The 25,657-nt window shown below is 40.9% G+C and overlaps 1 protein-coding gene across 3 annotated transcripts in view; it reads right to left on the bottom strand.

Annotated features, from left to right (window-relative positions):
• The window catches only part of jcada (junctional cadherin 5 associated a), a 175,816-nt gene that overhangs the window by 23,792 nt on the left and 126,367 nt on the right, over positions 1-25,657 (bottom strand). For all 3 annotated transcript variants that reach the window (XM_020530480.2, XM_048618521.1, XM_048618527.1), the window contains one exon: positions 3,900-7,960. In XM_020530480.2, the coding sequence (XP_020386069.2) occupies positions 3,900-7,960 (4,061 nt within the window). The remainder of the gene's footprint in view (positions 1-3,899; positions 7,961-25,657) is intronic.

The raw sequence follows: 25,657 nt of genomic DNA on the forward strand, positions 1-25,657 counted from the left end.
ATGTGGCAGCTAAAACCAGAAGCAATTAACTGAAGTGCTGGGGTTACTGGTTTATTAGAATGCATGCATACAGTGTACGGAAGCAAGTGATTGATCAAAGTTTCTTTCTGTTTTAAATTGCTACTTTAGCAAAATACAATTGCTTTTAAATTAAATCTGCTGCTTTAAGAGGGTTTTGAACGACTGTTTTAAAATTACAGTGATTACTCTGGTAGGTTCAGGTAGAGGTTATATAAAATTGTAATGAAAATGTTGGAGTGATGCTGTTGTGTTGTTCTTGCCTGTGTGGAAGAAAAAAAAAACAAGGAATTGTTGCTAGTCCAGTTACATTGACTGACATCACATACCACTGATTGATTCTGATACTTAGCAGGCAATTTGAACAGCAGCTACATGGCAAAAGCTGTGACGTGGCAAGTTTCTACTATAAAAAATGAGGAAGGGTCACTGGACCCGAAACATTAACTCCGTTTTTTTCCTTCACAGATGTGGCCAGACCTGCTGAGTTTTTGCAGCAACTTTGTTTTTGTTCTGCTATAAAAACTGAGTATGCTGGAGAAAATCAGCAAGAGTAGCAAGATCTGTGGTCAGAGAAACTGATGTTTCTTTTTGTTCAAAGATGTACAGGCTTCGTGGATTGGCCATGCTAAACAGCCCATAGTGTCCAGGGATGTGCAGGCTAGGTGGACTAGCCATGGGAAACGCAGGGTTACAAAGATAAGGTGGTGGAGGGGTGGACCTGGGTGGGATGCTCTTCAGAGGGCCAGTGTGGACTCAAGGGGCTTTCTGTTTGAGTATCTCGTAATGTAGCCACACATTGACTTATAACACTGTGAAGTGCCATGAGCAGTTAAACAATGCTAAAAAGTGCTACATACACGCAAATTGTTGTTGTCAGAGGCACTGGGGGCTGGGCGGTGGCAGTAGCAGTGGGAAGCAAGCTGAAAACTGATGTAACAATCAATGATCAGTTGTAATGGAGCAAAATCTTGAGAAGGATGAAAAGTGGCAGGAACAGATCAGAGTTAGTTCTAACCAACAGCACAGATTGATTTTCTCAAGCCAGTTATTAACTTGCTGCATGTCAGACTTTTAAAGATATCGATGACTAATGGAAAAAGAACTATCTTGACTGAATGTATTTTCATAGGTGCTGACAGTGAAAGGGGGAAGGCTTGGCTCTATTCTGAGCTAATTACAGTCACGGCCGTATGAGCGTGTCACTGGGCTCTATGATGGGAAAGAAGGCTGCGGGGCAGGGGGGAGGAAGCTGTAAGAGGAAGCACTTGGATGAAGAAGGCTGCAAAGTGCAAGGGGGTCGAGAAAAAAGGCTACAAAGGTGGAAGGATGGGAATGGTGAAGAAGACAGCAGCAAAGGAATGACAGCAGTTTTAAATCCACCAATAAAGGAATACCCAGCTAACATAGAAACATAGGAGGAGGCCATTCGGCCTTCAAGCCTGCTCCGCCATTCTTCACAATCATTACTGGTTGTCCAACTCAATAGCCTAATCCTGCTTTCTCCCCATAACCTTTGATCCCATTCGCCCCAAGTGCTATATCTGGTCGCCTCTTGAATACATTCAATGTTTTGGCATCAACTACTTCCTGTGATAATGAATTCCACAGGCTCATCACTATCTGGGTGAAGTAATTTCTCCTCATCTCTGTCCTAAATCGTCTATCTCGAATCCTTAGACTGTGGCCCCTGGTTCTGGACACACCCACCATCGGGAACATCCTCCCTGCATCCACCCTATCCAGTCCTGTTAGAATTTTATAAGTCTCTATGAGATCTCCCCTCATTTGTCTGAACTCCAGCGAAAACAATCCCAACAAAAAGCAATCCCAAAAAAAAAGAAACCTAATCAATCTCTACTCATCCAGGAGCCAGGGAAATAGTTGAATCAGTGAAGTAATTAATTCCTTGACAACAAAGGTAGAAACTCCATAACAAGGCTGAATATATTCAGGAATGACTATATGAGGAAAGCTGTGATTGTGCTAGCTTACTGCCTGGCTTGGATTCTTTTACCATAAGCCATTCTGCTTTACAGCAATGGCAGCCAAATACTGATCACCTAAACAAACTTACCCAGACTATTTTGGATGGGGGCAGGCAGTTACTATCTGGTATAACAAGGTGTACAGCTGGACGAACACAGCAGGGTTCCTGCTCCTCTGATGCTGCTTGGCCTGCTGTGTTCATCCAGCTCTACACCTTGTTACCTCAGATTCTCCAGCATCTGCAGTTCCTACTATCTCAGTTACTATCTGGTGATCTCTTTTAGGGGCTAGATTTTGGTTTTCAGGGACTCCATTTTCATTCTCATTAGTTCATTTATGAGCAGTCATGTAGGAGCTATACTTTCTGTATTTGCATTGACATAAAATCTATTTGGACTTACAGGCATGCAGAACTTGGCAAGCAAATGAAATTTGAAAAGGAATTCAAATGAAATTGAGCAAATGAGATTGAAATGAGCAGCATAAGTTGGAGTGCTAACCCACATTCCTATTAGTTATTTTTCTTTTGTGCAGGTCTCTAAAGTCTGTGCACAGCAGAAACCTCCTGAACAGGAAGCTGGTGCTGTGAATGGCATTAGTCGGCTGATCACATATGTGGACCCTCGAAGTGACTGCAGTGTGCAGCTATGCAGCTAACAGGGAACGTTAGCGCCAACTGAATTTCAGTCACAAACATGGGTTAATTATGCATCATAATGCCTGCAGTCCCTTTTCTAAGCTGATGAATTTAGCCCTCATGGACCCTATGTAAGGATGTGCTATAACTTACATGACACAATCGTGATGCAAATACTGATTACAGTAAGTACCCCTTCATTTCCTACTGAAACCTTGCAATGTTTTTCATATAACTTCTGTATTATTCCTCAGTATGAATCAGGAGCAATTACTCCTTTTCCCTATTGCCAGTATTCAACTGATAGTCATATTGAAGTTACTGCCTTGTTGGGTTTAATGATTAACTTTTAAGTTTTACTGTAGCCATGGTGATTTGTTTTAAAACCACTTGATAGAGAGGTATCTTGAAGAACTAATGCCGTTTACTTTATATTAGGAGAGTTTATGACTGATCAAAATACACAGAGCAAAACCTTAAGCTTTCTAATCTAAGTTTCCAGGCTTGTTTTTTCCAAGCTCGGGGAAAACCCATAGCTGGGGACAAATAGTTTTAGTTTCAGTTTCGGACATTCTGAGGAAGTCTTGAATGAAGATGGATGAGTGAAGCAGTGCTCCTGAGAAAGGGTGAAGATATTAACAATGGGTTAACATTAGACTAGGGAGTTCAGTAATAGTTCTAGATCAAGGGTGTTTTGATAAAACCCTAAAGAGGTTATTTGAAGTTAAGAACATTTAAGCTCAGTCTATGAAAGCTTGAGGAAGAGTTTATCAGATTTTTCAGACTGGAAGTAGAAGTCACAGTTAAATTAAGCCTATTCTGGCGTTAGAGAAGGCAGTTTTTCTTTAGTGTTAATACTGTACAAGAAATGACATTAAATACTGTACAGGAGTGTTTTGGTGATTAATGGGATAACATGTTACCATGGGTTTCAAAATCTTTAGATTTGTGTTATACATAAATAATCTGGTTTATTCTACATTTCTTTTCTTTATTAAAGTACTGTTTTATTCTAAAAACTACATCTACAACATCGCATGCTTATGAGAGACCACTTTGTTAAAACCAAAGCCACAAACAAAATATGATCTATCAATCAGGATTTCACTCTGGGATCTGACATATCCAGTAATAACATCAGCTGGGATGACAATAATTTCTTAAGTTTGCTAATAGTAAATTCATCACTATATTTATGATTCTACAAGTGCACATCCTCCAGTATCTAAGCCATGACGTTACTGCAAGGACATACCTGCCATCTGTCTGCGCTCAGAATCAGCTGTCATTGAAGATGCAATAGATTCCAATTCTTGATCCAATGATATGCCCCTCTTCCTTGTTGTGCAGGTTTCTTCCCGTCTGGCCAACATGCAATCTGCTTCTTCTTCACCCCTCTCTGTTCTACATTTTTCCTCATCAAAATCATCACCAGAACCAGTACTTTTGATGCTGACACGTCTGATACGGGAAACCAAATCTGCTTCTTTCATTCTGGCCAAGCGGTCGAGAGCTGTTTGGTTTGGGGGAGATGATGAAATTTTGCCTTGCAATGATTCAACCTTCTCTGAAGTACTTTGATCTTTCTTGTCTGCACCTGGGGGAGAGACAGCTCTGCTTTCTGTGCTCAGACAGCAACTTGTATCAGTCCAGTTATAAAACTCCTTGAAAGGTCCATGAAAGAACTCGTTTATAATGGCCCTTTTCCCCAGCTCTTTGTTACTTGCAGCAAGATGCTCCGGCAATTTATTCTCATGTAAATTATTTCCACTTGAGGTTCCATACAGAGGGTTTTGTTTCCATTCTGAAAGCTTGTTCCTGTCCAAAGATTTCTCCTTGATGTGGTCTGTCAGTTTCACTGAAGCGACTTTCCTGTCCACCAACAAATGATCACCATTATGGCCTAGTTCCACATCAGCAGGAGATTTTGTTTCATTTTCTCCTATATTCTGATATGATGTCTTCTTAACTGGAGAAATCAAGGCTTCTCCAGCTACATCTATTCCCAAAATCCTTGCAGCTCTTTCTTCTAATGATTCATTTTTCGAAATTCCTTCCACAGGTTTTTGCGCAAAGAGGTCGTACAGGTTGTCAATTTTTGGCTTTGTGCTTTTGTGGCAGTTTAGAGAGTTCAGATTGGGTTCTGAGTAACCCTGATCATTGTCAAACTGTGTGAACATTTTTCTAATACTGTCATTACATTCAGTTTCTAAATCTGGCTGAGTTTTGTTGCCTGGCACATCCACTTTGTTTGATGTGTCTGGATCATTTGTGCTTTCTGTCCTTTCTTGAATTAACTGACACATAGGTGTTCGAACTCCATTGACATTTATACATTGCCTTTTACTCTTAGTGCCTTCCAAATTGTTTTCATTTTTTAATTTAGTGAATTCTGCATTTTTTGTTGTGAACACATTTAGAATTGTGCTACTTTTGGTATCTGTTGTTCTTTTATCGATGGGCTTTTGGAATAGATTGATTGACTGGCTGCTCAGTTTGTTATTGTCAGTGGACCGTTTCGAATGGACTTGTACATTAGGGGTAATATTAGTGTAATTTAAGCAACTTTTATCACTGCCACTGTCCTTCTTTTCTTTGGGCTTTGTCAGCTTGACTGATGATTTTTTAGGCATGCACAGCTCAGGCGTTTGGTAAGTCTGACTGTCGGAATGTATTGACTGATTTACATTGAGCTCACCATCTTCAATTTCCTTCTCCCGTTCCTGAATATTACGATCCCCTTGTTCCTGAATCTCTTTGTTGAAACTTTCTAATTCACTAATTGCATCCCAAGGACGGCGGCTTACGGGTTTCAAGAGGAACTGACCAAACCCGACAGTCTCTCTGCCATCGCCTGATGATGTCTGTGAAACCACTCTGCTCTTTTCAACTTGACTCTCCACATTTCCACCTCCACTCTCTTTCTGTGAGCATCTTGAAGCCCCATGAACATGGCTTTGGTGTGAGTTAGTGTGATTGACCTGATGCTGTTTAGGAGCTGCCCTTGAGAAAGCACTACCAGTACAGGGATACAAGTTCATCTGACCATTTATTGAACAGTTACTCAGCTTACGTTTCTGATCATTGATGGCTGTAACTTCTGCACTCCTTTTATCCCCTTGCTTTAATGTACTGGATTCAGGTTCTGAGCAGTTCTGACTTTGAATCTGGCTACCTGTTCTAATATTTTTCATAGCACTACTGAATGACCGAGTGGTACGGGGACCTTTAACGAAGCTTGTTTGCGTTTCTTGATCTCTATACTGGTCACCCGGCCAAGAGCCAGAAGCTCTTAATTCTCTGTGTTGGTTAAAATTATAGCCAACTGTATGCCTATTGCTAACTTCATTCCAGGGCTCAGGTCGCTTCAACCCATTTTCTGAGATCATGTTTCCTGTCAGTGCTTGTAATTCCAAGTCAGAGGAAGACATACTTAAAAAACTTTGCTCTGTTAAGTTTCCAGTGCTATCATTCAGAACACTATCAATGCTCCCATTTCTCACATCATTAACAAAGACATCTTCATTTGACTCTTCTTCGCATGTTTTAACTGGCACCGAAACAAGACAAAATATTGTTTCTGTCATTCTTCTTTTTGAGTGTTTGTTCTCTTGCACCTCAAAACTCTGGGAATCTGGTTCCCACTTCTTTACCTGGGTAATGGTTTCAACAGTGTCTTGAACCACATGCGGCTCTGCTTTAGAATTGGCATTTGAATGTGGATAACCAACTGGATGGTTTACGGTTGAAAAAACGCTGGAATTACATTTGAATGAGCTGTCAAGCTGGTTGTCTAGATACGGCTTAGAACAATGTTCAGGCTTAGTACCATTCTCAAACTCTGGCTTGGATGCTACAAACCATTTGTTGCTAGTCATAGTATCAGTAATAGGCCTCAGGCCTGCCTGAGTGGAATAATATGATCCTGATGGAACAGAAAAGGCACTGCAATGGTCTGATGGTCTGAATGTCTTGTTTCCATCTGCAACATTGTCCTTTGCATTCCACAATTCGTACTTATGATCTGCTTCAATGCATTGCTTTTCAGATGGCACTATAGTAATATGTCTTAATCGAGGATCATTAAATGGTATGTACTTGACAAAAGCCTTTTGGTCATCTGTATATCCATTATGTGACGAACTATATGGCTGTCTTTTGTGAGGGATATTTTTACATATATCATCATTTACATTCTTGGTTTGCAGATGTTGCTTTGTGTCACTATCATGAGACATATTTTTCCGATGAGCATGTTCACTCTCCTGGTTATCTAAACACCAGTGAGACTGATCGGTAACAGTATCCATTGATTGATAGGGCTGACATGTGCTATCACAAGCAGGCACTTTATCAAAACATTTCTTACTGGTTTTCTGCTGAGGTGGTGCTTTGTAAGATGGGGGAGGCACATAGACAGGAGGTAATAAGCTGTTACCAGCAGGACCTTGAGGGCAGCAGTTACTATCAACACTTGCTTCACTGTTCTTAGCCAAAGAAACCACTTGCCCATCAGTTTCCCCATGTACATGGAGATTAGGTATCATTTCTGAACTTCTCCTAATTTGCTGATACAGTTCGTACGAAGGAGGTTTCAGCGGTCTGGTCAACTTCGCTTTTGGCAACTGAGTACATGGCCTAAGATTTTCTGTCCACTTGGAACTTGTTTTAGGATGACAATAAGAGCCGTTATCCTGCAACACAAGATCATCTTTCAAAAATTGATTTTCCGCTCTTTTTCTGTCAAACCCAGGCATATCTACATAATATAGACCAGTCTGAAATTCCTTACCATTACTTTCTGGAATAACTCTGGGCAATGACTGAGACTTTCCCTTGTTTACATATGGCAATCCATCTCTTTTTAATTCTTTACCATCAACCACATGAGGCAGTATGCCCTGTTTCCATCTGCTTCCATCACCATCAGATAGCTGTCTTCCTAAAGACGCTTTCCATTCCTCCGTCCCCAAGCTCTGGCACTTACGATCCTCTGGCGTTCTCCACTTGTCTTCAACCATCCCTTTCACTGTCACGCTCTGACCTTCTGACATCCAACTTTTTTGCTCATTCATTCTAGTTACTTCTGGTTTATGCTGCATGTTCTTCCGTTGAGCATCCTGCGAACCTTTCCCTCGTTGTTCGGCCTTTGGATTGGTTAGAACTTTTGTCATATTATTTCCTTTGCAGCCCGAGTCTCCTTGGTTCGTGTAATCCAATAAAACACTGAAGTCTTGCCCTCTTCGTCTCCAATATGTGACATCCTTTCCAGATTTGGGCCTGGATGAACAAGGTAGCGGAGGACCACTGTTTAACCTAAAACAAATAAAGAAGCACAGAGGGTGGTTAAGACATTTGAAAAAAAAAAAATCTCGCTTTTACTGCCAATTTCATTATTGAATACTTGTCATTTTGGTCACTAATGATTTATGGAATAAATTAGGGAATACAGATTTAAAAAGAAATAAACAACATTTGTACCTTGAACAAACACCAATGTCTGCAGGCAGCATTTAACTATGTGTAAGAATTAAATCATGTCAAATACTGCACCCTGATTTATAGGTTAGCTTCTAGGAATGCATATATTTCACAGAATCATGCAATAGCTTCCAGTTTATGTTCCAACAAATATCACTATTCAATGAAAGATACATATGAAGTAAGAGTTGCAAATATGCAAATACTGCTGAATACAAATTTAACATTTGCAATGGATACATCTGAATTCACAGAGTTGGTATTTTAAAGTCAAACTTCAGTTGGTTCTAATGAGCAGACAGTCGTTTCAGGCAGAATGAGTTCCTCATTGCTAATATGCATGGAGTAGGGCAGACCTGAAGCCACTTTTTATTGAAGAGAGGAAAGTGCTCTGATGAGCAATATGCTAGTGATTCTGCAGCAGTACACCAAAATTATCCTGATATCTAAAGTACACCCGATCATGAAAAAGGGAAACAATGCAGAAAATAATATAATTGTTTAATGGGGACTCAAGTGGTAATGTCAGCAGCAAGTCCAGATAATCACCCCCACTTCCATTGAAAGGGTAAGACAAAAGTCAAGCTGATGTTTGTGAAATGTGTATTTCTGCTTGGTCACAAACTCCTCTGAGGTCCTTGAGTGATTTCAATCAAAATTGGTAGATGTTACCGTGGATCAAGGGGCTCGATATGGGATGGTTGACATCTAACAATCTAATAACCTCCGAAGGGGCTTTCATCTTCTGGTATGGGATCCTGTGGCCTGCCTAGACTGTATCTGCATTGACACCGTAACTCACTTATACTTTAACCAATCATCACCACACATTCCAAATTTATAACATAAATCATAAACATCTACCTTCAGTTCTACTTCATTTTTTTTCTTATGGTTTGTATCATATAATTTATATTCTGAGACAAGGCATGTTGTTACTTGTTCAGTGAAAGTGGCAGGCAGCATGTACAAACAGAAATAATACACAGGCTAGAGGAAAAAGGGCATAAAATTGAGAAAAACTAACAGGCCACAGATAGAGAAAGAGAAGATGTAGAAAGCAGAGTAAGAATGCAAGAAGTTGACCAAGAACAACAGAATGCAAGAACTACCAGTGCTGCAAGAAAGTGACTAAGACTCCTTAACGAAGTTTTCATCTTTGATCCTCATCACAGAATAGAGTCAGATTCAAAATGTAGGAGCAATAAATCAGAAATACGTGAATATTGTGGAGCAAAGGGCCCACTTTCAACATTACACAAAAGTAAATTCTAACCTTTAAGTGAACCTCCGACTTAGTAAATGTTCTCATGGAAACAACAAGAAAACCAAAACATGTTTTGAAACATATAACAGCTGAATAGGATCACTAACAACTAAATCTCTTCATTTTGGTACAAGAACAACAACTTCCTATATGGTCTCAAATGCCTCCACAAATATTGAAAGTGCAGATGATGACATTGAAAATATAGCTGTGGATTCTTCAGTTTTGCTATGATAACGGTGATGTAAAATTCAGAGTATGAACCAACATTGAGAAATTAGATGTAAACTTAAATTTTGGTGCTAACAATTTTAAGAGCGAAACTGGGAAGTAGGGAATAATTAGCAGAAATCATACAGTAAAATTTGAGAGTCTAATTAAACTAGAGTCCAGACAAGTAAAGCAAATGCAAATAAATAAATTGTGAAAAGAAATATCTTTTGCCGAGTGTTTATTAGTATAACAATTTTGTGTGAGTTTAGGTGTTTTATTTTTGTCAAATTAAAATGGTTATGAAATTAATTACGTGGAAGAAGGTAATTAAGTAAAATGATAAATGAAAACTGTTAGATACAAGCAACTCTGCAAATAAATTACTCTATAAAAACCATTTTGTGGTCTGATTTTCAGCTTTAATATCTAGCTCATTCATTCGCTATGCCCACAGGGTGAATATCTCAGTTTATTAATTCATAAAAAAATTATCTTCATCTTGACTTCTAAAATGTTATCACTAACCTTCATCCCTTTGCTGTTCAGGCTGCAGCTGTTTACAGATAAAAAAAAGCCCTGCTTTTATTTGTAGCACCACAGAGGGACTGTGAGTAGTTACAAACAGCTGTAAGGGCTTTGTTCATTCTGTTTTAATTTGTTTGTGGGATTTGGCATCACTGGCTGTGCCAGAAAATTATACTACACTCCTAGTTGTCCTGAAGAAGGTGGTGGGGAGCTGCCAGCTTAAACTGCTGCAATCCTTGGGCTGTAGAAATATCCACAGTGCTGTCAGGTAAGAAGAATCCAGGGTTTTGACCCAGCGACAGTATAGGTACAGTGATATATTTCCAAGTCAGGATGAAGTGTGGTTTGAAGGGGTACCTGCAGTGCTGCCGGTTTTATACATTTGCTGCCCTTGTCTTTCCAGGTGGGCGAGGTTGCAGGTCTGGTAGGTGCTGTTGGAGCAGTTTTGGCGTGTTACTGCTGTGCACTTTGTAGTTGGTGTACATTGCTGCCATCTACTGCACACACATTGCACTGAGAGGGCCATCTCACAACACTGTGGAAGTCGTCGACAGGAAGGGATCTCATTCCATAAATGTCCAGGTGATCTCTAATCCACTTGCTGGAGGTGGTGTGCTCACTCTCCTGGTAGCTGCCGTGATTCCTCCACCCTGGAACACACGTGCTGGACGCATTGAGTATCCATTTGCCTCACAAGGCTGGGCCCTGAGGGAGTAAGGGGTACCCACGGCCACCATGGTTCATGACCCCAATACACAAGTGCCTAACTGATGCAAAGTGCAGATACGCTGCAGCCCAGGATTCGACCAGGGTCATGGGAGAGAACAGTATAGGGACTGATGAAGATGCAGTTCCGCTGCTTGGACCAAGCTGTGGGGTGGCCCTCCGGTATATTCTGGGCAGTCTGTGCAGTTTTATCCCAGCAAGTTGGGCTCAGCATAATTCAAGCTGGCATTGTGACAAATGCTGAGGAACTGGGGAAATGACAGCAATCTTCGAAAGAGGATGAGGAGGACATGGGGAGGAGAAAGCTGCCTTTGTGGATGACAGAGCTCAGCAGTTTTGCATGTTATACTCAGAGGCCAGTATCCCGTCACCAAGTCACCCTTTATTTACAAGCACATAGTTTTGATACTGCTCTGCCTTCCTCAGAGCCAGCTCTCAGAGTGAACAGAACACCTGACACTCCTGTTTATATCTGTCAGCCAGCGCTCCCTGATTGGACCAGATTAACAGCCCCAATCAGGGAACTCGTATTCTATGTGATCCATCTGGCTGAGCTCGTTGCAATCACTATACATGGCAATAGCATTCTTCCTAAAATAGAGTCCCCAAATCACAAACATGGTGATTTACATTTATTCACATTCGGGGGTAGCAATAGCCTGGTGGTAATATCGTTGGACTGGTAATTCAGAGACTCAGGTTTGAATGACAGACCTATGACAGATGGTGGAATTTGAAATTAATAAAAAAAACCCTGTAATTAAGACTCTATTGATGACTGTGAAACCATTGTCAATTGTTGGGAAATACCTATTCAGTTCACTAATGCCTTTTAACTGCCATCCTTGTCTGGACTACATGTGAATCTAGACTCAGTGAGGTTGGCTCTTAACTGCCCTCTGGGCTGAGCAATAAATGCCTGGCCACCAATGTGCTCATCCCAGGAATGAATACTTTTAAAAAAAAATCAGTGTATCATTTTGGTGTGTGGAGAGGCAGCATGCCTGAACTTACTTTGATCCTCAGGTCTCATAATCACAATTTAGTCAGGCTACATGTGCCGACACGTGCCTAAATGCAACTTACCTGCCTGGGTCTAACTAATTCGGCAACAGTTACGCCCAGGAGGAGCGAGTGGGGAAGGAGAATAGGTTTATCTCACAGCAGTCTGTCATTGTTTCAGGGAGCCAGGAAGAGTGTTCCTGCTCCTTCCAAAATACACATTAAAAAATGTGTTACCTTCTCTGAACAGCCTCCTGTGGCTCCTTTAAGAAGCATAATTAACTGAAGACGTGGATATATACTTGTTGGAGCTCCAACAGATTTTGTTATATTGAGGAGTCCAGGTCTGCAATGGATGTGGCAGCTGTATCATAATATTAAAATAGGGCATGTGCTTATTTCAGGCAGCTGTCAGGGCCCACCAAACAAATGGCCTGGATCAATTTACCAAGAACTTCAAGAACAGTGCAGATTGTGAACAGGCCTCAGTGCAAGTAGAACAGATACAACATTGTTAAATTTAGGCCCCAGTACTGTAACTGCTCTCTAATCAATGATTGAACATGACAGTATGTTTTAATAAATATTGTTGAGATTATCATAACATCCCTACAGTGTGAAAGCAGGCCATTTAGCCCATCAAGTCCACACCAACCCTCCGACGAGCATCCCACCTGAAGACCACCCAGACCATCTCCCTAATGCTGTGACCCTGCAATTCCCATGGTTAACCCACCTAGCCTGCACGTCCCTGGACACCGTGTGAAATTCACCTACACTGCGCATCTTTGGACTGTGGGAGGAAACCGGAGCACCCGGAGGAAATCCACGCAGACACGGGGAAAACGTGCAAACTCCATCCACACAGACAGGCGCCCGAGGGTGGAATCACACCCAGGTTGCCGGTGCTGTGAGGCAGCAGTGTTAACCACTGAGCCAATGTGTTGCCTCACAGTTGATGATATCATGTTAGTTGAGCTTCAGCTAAAGATAGCAGAGCGATGGCAAGCACAAAACGTTACAACCAGCATCTACTTTCTTAACATGCTGACAAAGTGAATGGATACATGTACACACACATTCTTCCTGTCCCGGAATTGTATAATTGGAGGATAAAACATTAGCTTGAGTATTGGCTGAGTCACAATTCCAGATATATCCAGTGAGTTTCTAAATTAATTGCCTATAGCAGTGTCATTACCGTGATAATATTCCATAACAGGTCCCTAAAGCTGTGGCAATGGCGTTTACCCAGAGGATTTGAGGGATTGCCCAGATTAAATAGTAATTAAATCAAACAAGAAATGGTCCAATGAAAGCAAAATACTGTGAATGCTGGGAATCTGAAGTAAAAACAGAAAGTGCTGGAGAATCTCAGCAGCTCTGGCAGTATCTGTGGAAAGAGAAACAGTTAATATTTTGAGTTCAATTTTACTCTTCTGAGTTATAGATGAAGAGAAGGTATATTGGACTCCAAACATTAACTGTTTCTCGCTCCTCAAACGCTGCCTGACCTGCTGAGATTCTCTAGCAAGTCCTTTTTTAAACAAATCGTCCATCTATGTTGCCACGGCATTTGTAAGACTGGGATAAAAAGGAAATTCTTTTTCAATTGTAATGAAGGAATACTTCACACATTTATTCATCGCATTTTAATCGCAAACAAAAGCAACGGTGGAGTTTGAAACCCCTTTTGAATTTCCAGTGAAAAAAAACACCCATAATAAACAGGGACGAACTCTTAAGTAGTTTTTCAATATATTCCTCCTTTGCAAATGGTGATAATTCAAACGTGAAACTGCATTGATTCATGCTTCGTACAAATATCTCATACACCCACGTTTCATATGAGTTTGTTCAACACTACCTTACCTAACTGAATAATCTGCAATGCTTGTATACAGTCTGTCTCATATTAGCCGAAATAATGTAGCAATAGAACAAAAAAAAATTGCAATTAACCCCAGCACCACTGAGCACACAGACCGGACATCACCTTCTCCGAGGGGCAGACCTCCGGTCTCAGTGGTTCCAAACCCATTCCCGAGAGTAAAGAAGGTCTGTGCGCCGAGTCAGCGAGACTATCCTGCACAATCTCTCCAAAATCGCTTCTTACCTCAGGCAAATCATGTGCTTTGGACTGCTAACTAGAGAAAGATAGAGTCTGGAACAACGAACAAAATTTTTTTAGAAGAGTCGGTCTGACTGGTTCTGTTTACAAGGGAACTGGACCCTATTGAAACAGACAATAAGAGTGCTCGCAGACCTAAGTCACGCCTTGATGGAGTGTGCAGAAGTACAGCTCACAACTTTGCACCTGGAAAGCTCCCTTCTTCCTCCTCCCACACTCCCCCTTTCCCAGCCGTACCTTCCTTCTGGGTGGGATTTTAGCGTTGAGGGCAGACTGTTGTGTGCTTAAGCTGCGTTATATAATTTCCCACAGAATTTTGGCTCAGAAATCAGACAGACGTTGAAAAAAAAAACTTGGAACAAGTTTTATCCATAAGTAAAATTAATAGCTACAATAACAACGTTACAGTTGCTGTACTTGCAGATTCAATGACCTTCTCTTTGGCCAGGGTTCCTTTAAACATGATCTAAACGCTGCGCTCATTCTTTTTCCCTCTCTCCAAGTGATTTTTCAAATTCCAGGCATGGGTTTTGCTGATCTGTTAAATCCGCACTGAGTTCCCCAGTATTCTAACTTATCCTGAGGTTGACAGGAGCTCCCAGGCTCCAAACAGAAAAGAGCCCATGCAGCTGAAGAGGAAACATAGTGCCAGGGTGCTCTGAACAGATACAAGCGAAAAATAAACTAGCAACTGCAGAACTAATAGTTTAGATGTGGAAGGTAAACAATGTGTAGGTGGTCCACGACGCCTTAGGCAGTGACCACTCTTGGAGTATAATAGATAGGTGCTTTGTAAGACAGCCTTGTTGCAATGTGACGTGAGAGACTTCAGTATCGTCACGACCTAGCTAGCAATAGAACAGCCACTAAAATGCTCAGTATTTGGCAAACAAAACATTTGGCCAATACCTTTATATTTGGGCCTTATTTCGAAGTCAGACATACAAGAATTCAGGAAAAGGGAACTGAAAAGCTGCTTTCCCAAGTCCATTTGGTTCATTGCTTCCCAAATGTTTTGCTGCTGTGATCCCATTTTGAGACTTGAAATTGTCCTCACCCCTCTCTGAGAGTGAGTCATGGTGGTGAGGCTGGAGGGTTTGGCTTTGAGGTTGGGAGCTTGTTACAGAGGGAGTACAGATGTCACCTCTTCCTCACACTGATAACACCTTTAGGACTTGAAAGGAATTCAGGGATTTACATATACATATTAATCAATTAAAACCTTCTAACTGATTAAAGATTTAACAGCATCTTAGGTTTGTTTAGTATACCCTCATCAGTGTTGTGAGCCTTTGATCTTTTACTTATAAATTCTGTGTCTGATACTACCTCCCTCACTAACACCTGAAGGAGGAGTGAGGATCGAAAAGCTTGTGTTTTCAAATAAACCTGTTGGACTATAACCTGGAGTCGTATAATTTCACCTTGACTGGTGAAGTTACAGTGTATAAGAAAATACCTTTAATTTTAAAATTGGTTTTACAACTCATGAAATTTAACTTTCAAGTCTTCATTTTCCTTTTTTTTCCAAATGAATGGGTATCTTTCAGAGAATAGTTCAGTCTAAAAGATACTGAACAAACCAAACATCTTTTCTTTAGAAAAGGTTGAGTACTGGTGTAACAGAGATCTTTAAATAATGAAGCAGCTTGATATGGCAGACTAGAGGAAGATAATTCCATTTGTGGGGGTATCCAAAACTAGGGAACATAAATATTAGCTAATGATCAATAACGAATTCAAGACAAATTTCCACATATTCATGATAATCTTCGCATTTATACTGCATGTAGTAATTGAGAGGCAGAAAGCAGAGGGTGATGGTAGAGGCATGTTTCTGTGACGGGAAGTCTGTTTCCAGTAGGTTCTGCAGACAGAATCTAACAATTACCCCTTGGCATTCAATGCCATTACCATCACTGAATCCCCTACTATAAACATCTTGCAGATTACCATTGACCAGAAATTCAAATGGACATGCCATATAAATACAGTGACTACAACAGCAGGTCAGAAGCTAGGAATATAATGGGTCATTCACCTCCTGATTTCCCAAAGCCTGTCCACCACCTACAAGGCGCAAGTTAGGTATTGTGCTGGAAATTTACCTGGATGAATACAGCTCCAACAACTCTCAAGAAGCTGGACACCATCCAGGTCAAAGCAGCCTACTTAACTGGCATTACGTCAATAAATGTTCACTCCCTCCACCACTGGCATTCAGTAGCAGCAGTGTGCACCATACAGATGTGCTGCAGAAATTTTTCAAGGCTCCTCAGGCAACACCTTCCAAACCACAACTATGACCATCTAGAAGGACAAGACAGCAAATACATGGGGAGGATGGGAAACACCGTCACCTGTAAGTTCCCCTTAAAGCAAATCACCATCCTAACTTAAAATATATCACTGTTCTTTCAGGGCCATTGGTCAAAATCCTGGAGTTCCCTCCGTAACAGCATAATGGACCAACCTACAGCACATGGACAGGAGAGGTTCAAGAAGGCAGCTTACCTCCACCTTCTCAAGAACAACTAGGGAAAGGCAATAAATGTTGGCCTATCCAATGGCGACTACATCCTGACAGTGAAAGAAAACATGGAGGCAAGGGGAATTGATATGGAAAAGGCAGACGCAGGTATAGACAACAGGGTGTGGGACAATGAAATATTTGAAGAATTTAACATAGAGAGGAAACAGTGTTAAAAGTGGATAAGTTGGCAGCCCTCAACGAGATCTATCCCAGGAACAAAAACAAAGCTGCTGGAAAAGCTCAGCAGGTCTGGCAGCATCTGTGGAGGAGAAAACAGAGTTAACGTTTCGGGTCCGGTGACCATTCCTCAGAACAGAGATCTATCCCAGGATTTACGGAGGGAAGGGAGGAGATATCAAGGCTCTGGCAGCAAGTTTCAAATGCTGTCTGGCTACAGGTGAGGTGCCAGAGGACTGGAGGACTGCTAACGATGTTCCATTATTTCTAAAAAAGGGAGGAAGGGATAGAATTCAAACTATAGGCCAGTCAATCTAACCTCAAAGACAGGGATATTGGTGAAAACAATTCTGGGGGATAGATTATATCTGCACCTGGGAAGTACAGATGAGCCAGGGACAACCAGCATGGATGTATTAAGGGAATGTTTGATTAATTTTTCATGAGAAGGCAACCAGGGGTGTTGAAGAGGGCAATGCATTTAGTGTAGTCTGTATGGAGTTTAGCAAGGCTTTTGATAAGACAGACTGGTCAAGAAAGTAAGAGCCCATGGGATCCAAGGCAAAGTGGCACATTGGATAGAAAGTTGGCTGAGAGGCAGGAAGCAAGGGGTAATGCTAGAGAGATGTTTCTGTGACTGAAGTCAGAAGTCACACAACATCAGGTTATAGCCCAACAGGTTTATTTGAAATCACACAAGCTTTCGGAGTGCTGTTCCTTTGCCAGGTGAAGTGAGAGAGCAGAGCACACAAACACAGTTTGTAGGCAGAGAGATCAAAAGGTCATACAATTGGTGTCAGTGGAGTGTCGGATGATAAGTCTCTGCAGGTGACCAAGCGTGTTAGATGGTGAGTAAAGTGTCAACAGCTGAATAACCAGTGAAGGGATGACCTGTAATCTGATGAAGTGAGGTAGAGAGATAATTACAAAAAAATAAAAATAAGGTGGTGCTGGAGACAAACTAAGTGACTGGAATCGCATACCAAAATCAAAACTGTACAAACTAATTAAGGTAGAGAGATCCCTTGTCTTTGTATGTAATTGGCATTTCCACGCCATGTCCTGTAAAGTTATTGCTGACAGAGCTGCAAGGATACTCTCAGCCTAGCTCCCATTTAAGTGACCGGAACTTGTTTAATATAAATACAAGACCATTAAGATACACCATTCAAACAATTTAGAAAGCTAGTGGAAGTAGAAAATGCCAGTCACCACTTGAGCAAACGAAACGTGGATACTGAGTGTATTTTCTGAACGGTGACTAAAGAATTGTTTTGTAAAGCTTTGCACAGAAAGTGCTTTCATTAGCTCACCATCCTTTTCCATTTTCTTATTTACATCAACCAAACAGAGCCGACCAGTGCAGCAGAATTGAGCTCAAATCAGTGAAAATTCAAGTATCATTCAGAGGCACATAGATGTAATGCATTTTACACACCAGCACCAGCAACTGTCATCCAGTAACTCCATGAGGCAATCTTACTATATTATTAGTATTCACACATCTCACCCAAGAAAAATAAATAAAGCTGACTGAGATAGTAGGAACTGCAGATGCTGGAGAATCTGAGATAACAAGGTGAAGAGCTGGATGAACACAGCAGGGTTCCTGCTCCTTTGATGCTGCTTGGCCTGCTGTGTTCATCCAGCTCTACACCTTGTTATCTCAAATAAAGCTGACTGCCAGCTTGAAAATGAGTGACATAGCTCCTTCGCTCTCCACGCCTCCAAAACAAATTGACACACATAAAAACTAGCCTCTAGAGATACAAGGACAATAACTTATATTGAAAGTAGTATGTGAATTTGTTGTAACTTAAGCTGTTCATCTATCCAATATACCATTAGCTTTATTGCAAGACAAAATGTCCATAGTACACAAAAGTAGAATTTACAATAACAATGGATTTAGAACTTTCTGAAGGAAAGGGTAACCTCAGAACATATTCTAAGTTAATTTAAAAATTTTATTTATTATATTTTACAACATTTTGGAAGTTACTGCCTTTTTGTCTGGCAAGCCAAGAATGTTTTCTTACTCCATGTGTATGATCGAGACTGGAGCATTGCACTTCTTTCTTTAGTACCACTACTCCACGAGTCACAACACAAATGTAATTCTTTCACCTAGTTCCTAATAGGATCAATCATATCATTTCTTTAAATTAGACTTAAAATAAAAAGATCCACCAACCAAGTTTGTTTAAGAACCATAAATTTTTTAACTTGTAAAACAAGACCTATTCCATGAAGATGCAGATTTGGTTAACGCACAGACTTTGTAGCAAAACAATATGAATGTTTAACTCTGTAATAAATCTAGAACACACACACACACAGAGTGTAAAGATAAACAAAAATTGCAATCACTTTTAGCCAATAAGCTTTAGTTCATGAGGACAAAAATAATAATGTTCGAAATGTTCAGATGGCTGTAAGTTTGATGTTCTGACACAGAAAGACAGATGTCACTGAACACATGCAGTTGTTGCTGGGGTGCTTTGCAAAATGCAGCTGTTCAGAGAATATCAAAAAATTCTTTCAGATACTGTTCATTCAAAAGCAACTATGCCAAGGCTCCAGGAAAAATGTTTTTTTTGTATTTTCACCCGAAACAGGAGAGCTGAGCTGGCAAGCTTCTTTCTTTCTGCAGGCTGGTCACTGGCTACTCTGAACTATATCCAAAGCAGGCAATACAATCAGCCAGTCATAAACCAAGGCAGGGGGTCTCCAGTAAACAAGCAGTTATCACAAAACATGCAACTACCAAACAGTGCCTTTGTTGAGAAAATGTTCCAATGTCGTTTCATTTACCTCTTTAAAAGAAGCAATGCAGGTATTTATACTTCTTCAAACTCAACACCATGAATATTATTTAATATGAAGCCTCATAACACCTAGAAAAATTCTAGATTTTCCAAGCATTTAGGAACAATTGTACAAATATCAGAACAACTTCACAGGACCCAATAACCCCAACTTCAGATTCATCATTACGGAAGAACCAGGAGCAGAGTAGGTAATTCAGCCTCTTGAGCCTGCTCCACCATTCAATATGACCATGGCTGATCTCATCTTGGCCTCAACTCTGCTTTCCTCTCCACTTCCTATAACCTTTGAACACAGTTCTGACTATAAATGTGTCTATCTCCACTTTAAATGTATTCAATGTCTTGGCATTCAATGCACTCTGGGTGAGTGAATTCCATACATTCATGACTCTTTAAGAGAAACAATTCCTCCTCATCTCTGTTTTTAGTCTGCCACCCTTTAGTCTAAAACTATGACCTCTCTTCTAGATTGATCCACAAGGGGAAACATTCACTTTACACTTACTTTGTTAATCCACTTTTTGCATCATTACCTCCATTAGATCGCTTCTCATTCTTCTAAACTGGAAAGAGTATAAGCCTAAACTGCTCAATTCCTCTTCAGAAAATATACCTTTGCATCTTTGGAATTAATCTGGTGAACTTCCTCTGAAAAAGTAAAATAATGTTAATTTTCAAACTTATTTTTAAATCATACATCAACAATAATCATAAAGTTTACCAAAGCTCTTCCAGCCTCTGACCCACGGTAACACAGAAACATCCAAACAGAGATAGATTGGGCCATGGCAACAGCATGACATCAGCTCATTGAGAATGGCCGTTGATTTTTCATCATACCCAATCTTATTTCTGCTTAAGTTTGCAAAATAAAAGGTCAAACACTTCTTGGAGACTTGTTTCCTGGTCTGTTACTTTTACTTGCTTTGAAATTAACAATCTTGGCAATATTCCAAGTTGGGAATAAAATAAATATAGACACAGTGTAAACTTAGCTGCTGTTTTGCCATCAGCCCATTTCCACTATGGCTGTCAATTACTTTCGCTCAAAGTAAATCGCAACATGTCTAAGAGTGTTAGCATTCAGGTCAGCAAAGCCACTTGATATCAGGGGTTGTATCCAACACTTCTTGATCAATGTGGCTCAGCATCAGATTCAATTCTCCTCTGCTTAGCCCCAGGAAATGTTTATTCCTTAGATGCAATGCATGGGGAACAAGGGTAGATTTCAGAGATATTGGTCAGAGAGTCTTAGAATCATACAGTCATAGAGTCGTACCACACAGAAACAGACCCTTCAGACAACCAGTCCATGCTGACCATGATCCCAAAATAACCTAGTCTCACCTGCCTGCTCTTGATCCATACCTCTTTAAACTTTTCTTATCCGTGTGCTTATCTAAATATCTTTTAAACATTGTAACTGTACCCACATCCATCACTTCCTCTGGAAGCTCGTTCCACACATGAACCACTCTCTGTGTGAAAAGAATTGCCCTCACTTCTTTTTGAAATCTTTCTCCTCTCACCTTAAAAAATGCCCCTAGTCTTGAAATCCCTCACCGAAGGCAAAAGACACCTGCCATTCACCTTATCCAAATCTCTCATGATATTATAAACCTCTATTAGGTTGCCTCTTAATCTCCTTTGCTCCAGTGAAAGAAATCCCAGACTATCCAGCCTATTTTTATAACTCAAACTCTCCATTCCCAGCAACTCCTGGTAAATCTCTTTTGAAACCTCTCCAGTTTAATAATATCCTTCCTATAACAGTACTCCAGAGGAGGACTCACCATAGTCCTGTACAACCTCAACATGATGTTCCAACTCTTAAACTCAAAGATCTGAGCAATGAAGGCAGGCGTGCCAAACACCTTCTTAACCACCCTGTCTACATGTGATGCAAACTTCATAGAATTATATACCTGAACCCTTAGGTGATGAACTTGACAGATGTGAATAAGCATTAATCAGAATGGACTCAAAATATTATCCTCTTCAAAATAATGAGTATTTGAAGATGGACTTGGAAAATAAATTTCACTGAAAAGCTCATAAATCTGTCAAACCAGCAAAGTTTGCATTCTGATTGACAGCTGCACCAAAGCAGCTGATGAGTGAAGACAGTGGTGGGATTGAAGGTTAGCAATGCATTCATAATAAACTCTACCAAAGAACAATATGAATAAAGCTGCTGAGCTGCATTCATTAATGTTTGGAACTTGGTCAAACATTCATTATGAGATTTTGTTGAACATCTGTGTCAATAACACATCTTAAGCTAAATTCATTCAAATTTCTGAAGATAGCCAGAAGCTGAGGGATCTCTCAGAGCCTCAAAACAGACAAACATCTGTGCAACACGTCAAAGAAAAAGAGTTTCTTAATTCTTTCATGGGACATGAACATCACTGATAAAAATAGAGAGGCATCAACAACTACAGATCGCAGTCTTAAAGTAATACATAAAAAGACCAGACGTGGATGGGGCAAGTTCTTATGCCAAAGTTGTTATGAAATGGAAACCAAAAACAGAAATTGCTGGAAAAACTCAGCCGTTCTGGAGAAAAAGCAGAGTTAATGCTTTGGTTTCGGTGACCCTTCTTCAGAACTGGACCTGAAACTTTAACTCTGCTTTCTCAATACAGGTGCTGCCACCTGCTGAGCTTTTGCAGCAATTTCCATTTTTGTTTCTGATTTCCAGCATCTGCTGTTCTTTGGGGTTTTTTTTCGTTATGAGATGGGATGTATCACCTGAGAAGTACATACAACAGTAATCTTCAAAAGGGAATTAGATAAGTACATGAAACCTGGACTACCAAGACAGCTCTGTCAAAGCTCTCAATCCTGTCTAAACTGGAGACATAAGAGGTTTGAAAGTGAAAAGAACGCTGGCTTTGATGAGAAAGATTGCAAAGATAAAGGTAGAGGCGTTCCTTGGGTTGGTAAAGCAGTAGGTTGAGATGATAAATCTGAGTTGAAGAATTTGATCAGAAGAGTAAGAGGTGATTTGATTGAAACATATAAAATCCTGAACAAATGTGACAGGACAGATGTGGAGAGGATGTTTAATGGGAGATTCTAGAATAAGGGGATCACAGTTTCAAAAAAACCATGGGCACCCATTTAGAACACAGATTAGAGCTTTAATTTTTCCAGAGGGTCACAAATTTTGGAACTCTCTTTCTGAAAAGTGTGGAAGCAGAGTCTTTGAATAGTTTTAAGGCATGAGTGGATAGATTTAGAGTATAAAAAGGGAAAAACAGAGTTAATGTTTCGGGTCCGGTGACCCTACCTAAGAACTGTCCTGAGGAAGGGTCACTGGACCTGAAATGTTAACTCTGTTGTTTCCTTCACAGATGCTGTCAGACCTGCTGAGCTTTTCCAGCAACTTTGTTTTTGTTCCTGATTTACAGCATCTGCAGTTCTTTCGGTTTTTATATAAAATGTTAATTTGGGGAGGTGATGGCCTAGTGGTATTATCACTGGGCTCTTAATCCAGAGACCCAGATAAAGGACCTGGGTTCAAATCCTGCCATGGCAGTTGCTGGAATTTGACTTTAGTAAAAACATCTGGAATTAAGAATCTAATGATGACCATGAATCCATTGTCGATTGTTGGAAAAACCCATCTGGTTCACTAATGTCTTTTAGGGAAGGAAACTGCCATCCTTACCTGGTCTGGCCTACATGTGACTCCACGTCCATAGCAATGTGGTTGACGCTGAACTGCCCTCTGGGCAATTAGGGATGGGCAATAAATGCTGCCGAGCCAGCGACGCCCTCAACCCGTGAATGAATAAAGAAGAAAAAAAGTTAGGCCACTATATGGAAGTTTAGTTTGGCCATATTTAGAATATTGCATACAATTCTGGTTAACACAAAACAAGAAGGATGTGGTGAGCTTTGGAGAAGATAATAAAACGGTTTACTAGGATGTTGTTTGGTTTTGATCACATCAGTCATGATCTAATTTAATGACAGAGCAGGCAAGAGGACTGAATGACCCCCTGAGTCATATGTTCAAGAGGATCATTTGGCATTAAAAAAAGACACATGAAGGCCTGAATGTTGGAAGTGCAATAGCAAACTTGTAGCATTGGTACAGTTGTACAATGTCCTTCCAAAGAAATCCTACCTGAATGGGTAAAGGCAATTAGTCCTCCTGCTTTACTGGTAGAGTAAATCAGTGTGCAAGAAATCAGAAAAATTTTCTATTTAAGGATAAAATGTACCCAATTTTGTCTGGTAAAGCAGACCAATTTATTGTTACCCTTAGACATACAGACTGATAGTGGGAGGTGATTTGAAGATCCGTTCAAATTCACTGAATTGAGAAGTCGGTTAAGGGGTGTTGCTTGAAAACAATTACCTGTAAAATTGCTCAACTGCACTCTTCCCTACTTAGCCCTCTTTTCGAAGGGATGTTTTGTTTTGTAGCACAGTTTTAGCAGTTATTAATATCAATAAAATTGTGTCCAGATGGTGCAGCTGTTTCTCATCACTTGGAAGATCACTGGGAGGTCAGCGAGAACGATCGTAATCTTCCGATCAGGATACTCCACCCTAAACAACACAGAAATAATCCTCTCGCACAAAAACAATGGGTGAATAATTCAGGCAAGAGGGTCCAGGCTTGGATGTGTGCCATGGATTCAATCCCACCCTTTTCCAGGTTCCACTGCAATGGGTTTGAAGGCAAGCAGGGAAGGTCCTCACAAATAAAGAGATTTAAGTATTTAGTAAAGGTTATTAAGCGCTATTTTAAGCAAAGACTCTGGCTTTATCAGTTGGGGATGGGGTTGGGGGGAGGTGGTTCTAGTTTCCTGAGCTGTTAGCAATACCCAGGGTAAGTAAGGCAGGTACATGTGGGCAATGAAGAGATGCAGACATTGGCAGATAAGAAGCTGCTGTTCTTTCTCTCGGAGACATGGCTTCTGACCAGTGACTGCTGAGTCACTTCACAGCATTCACCTTCAGCTGCTAATCTCTGCCTTGAGGCTTCAGTGTGACATGGGAGCAGCTAGTGCAGTTCCCCAGATCCCTCTGATGTAGGATGAAAGAGGCAGCAACTGCAGAAGGAACAGATTTTCTCCTGTGCCACAGTGTATTCCATAGGATCAGAGGGAATGGACAATGAGGCTGTGATTTTACCAGCCCTGGGGGCTTGATGGTGGTTGGGGTGGGGGTGGGTGTGGGGCTACAGGTCAAATATTGGGAGACTGGTGAAATATTGGGGATGGCCCTTTGATACAGTCACACCACTGGGTAGGTTTCAATCAGCCATGATCTCACTGAATGGCTGAACAGTCTCAAGGGGCTGAATGGCCTATTTCTGCTCCTGTGTTTCCTAGCGATGCAAACAGCAGTGGCTTAGCCGCTCACCAAGTGTGGGCAGCTGGCCAATTTGCATAACTAATGCCCCCGTTCAGGGTGGCTTTCTATGGCTGCTGGAATTTGTTGCAGTAGCTTCTCTGTGGGGGTGGGGGCTGGTGGGGGTTGGGGGGAGGAGCTTCCCCTCCAGTCTCCTCAGAGAGTAAAACATCAACCCCATGAGGACATCTCAAAATGGAGGCACCCACTCTTCCCGTTGCCATGGCAGCAGGTACCTCTCTCAATGATGTATACTCGCTCTCTGATTGGACTGGCTGTGTGGAAAGCCCACTGATTTTCTTAATCAACCATCTCCTGTTTGTTAATCGGATAAAGGATAAAGTACAATGAATGGCACAGCACAGGAAGAGGCCCTTTTGGCCCACCAAGCCTATAATGATACATGATGCTTTTCTAAACTAAAAACCTTTTGCCTCTACATGGTCCGTATCCCTCTATTTTCTGTCTATTCGCATATCTGTCAAGATGCCTCTTAAACGTTGCCATTGTATCCACCTCCACTACCTCCTCTGGCAGCACATTCCCGGTAAGTATCATGATATTTGGAAAAACTTGCCTCTCACACCTCCTTTAAACTTTCCCCCTTTTACGCTAAACCTATGTTCCCTAATAATTGATATTTCGAATGGCTTTGACTATCCATTCTATTCATGCCTACCATAATTTTGTAAATTTCTATCAGGTCATCCCTCAAACTTTGACATTCAAATGAAAACAAATCAAGTTTATCCAA

This window comes from Rhincodon typus, chromosome 2 (genome assembly GCF_021869965.1).
Source record: "Rhincodon typus isolate 14 chromosome 2, sRhiTyp1.1, whole genome shotgun sequence".
Lineage (NCBI taxonomy): Eukaryota > Metazoa > Chordata > Chondrichthyes > Orectolobiformes > Rhincodontidae > Rhincodon > Rhincodon typus.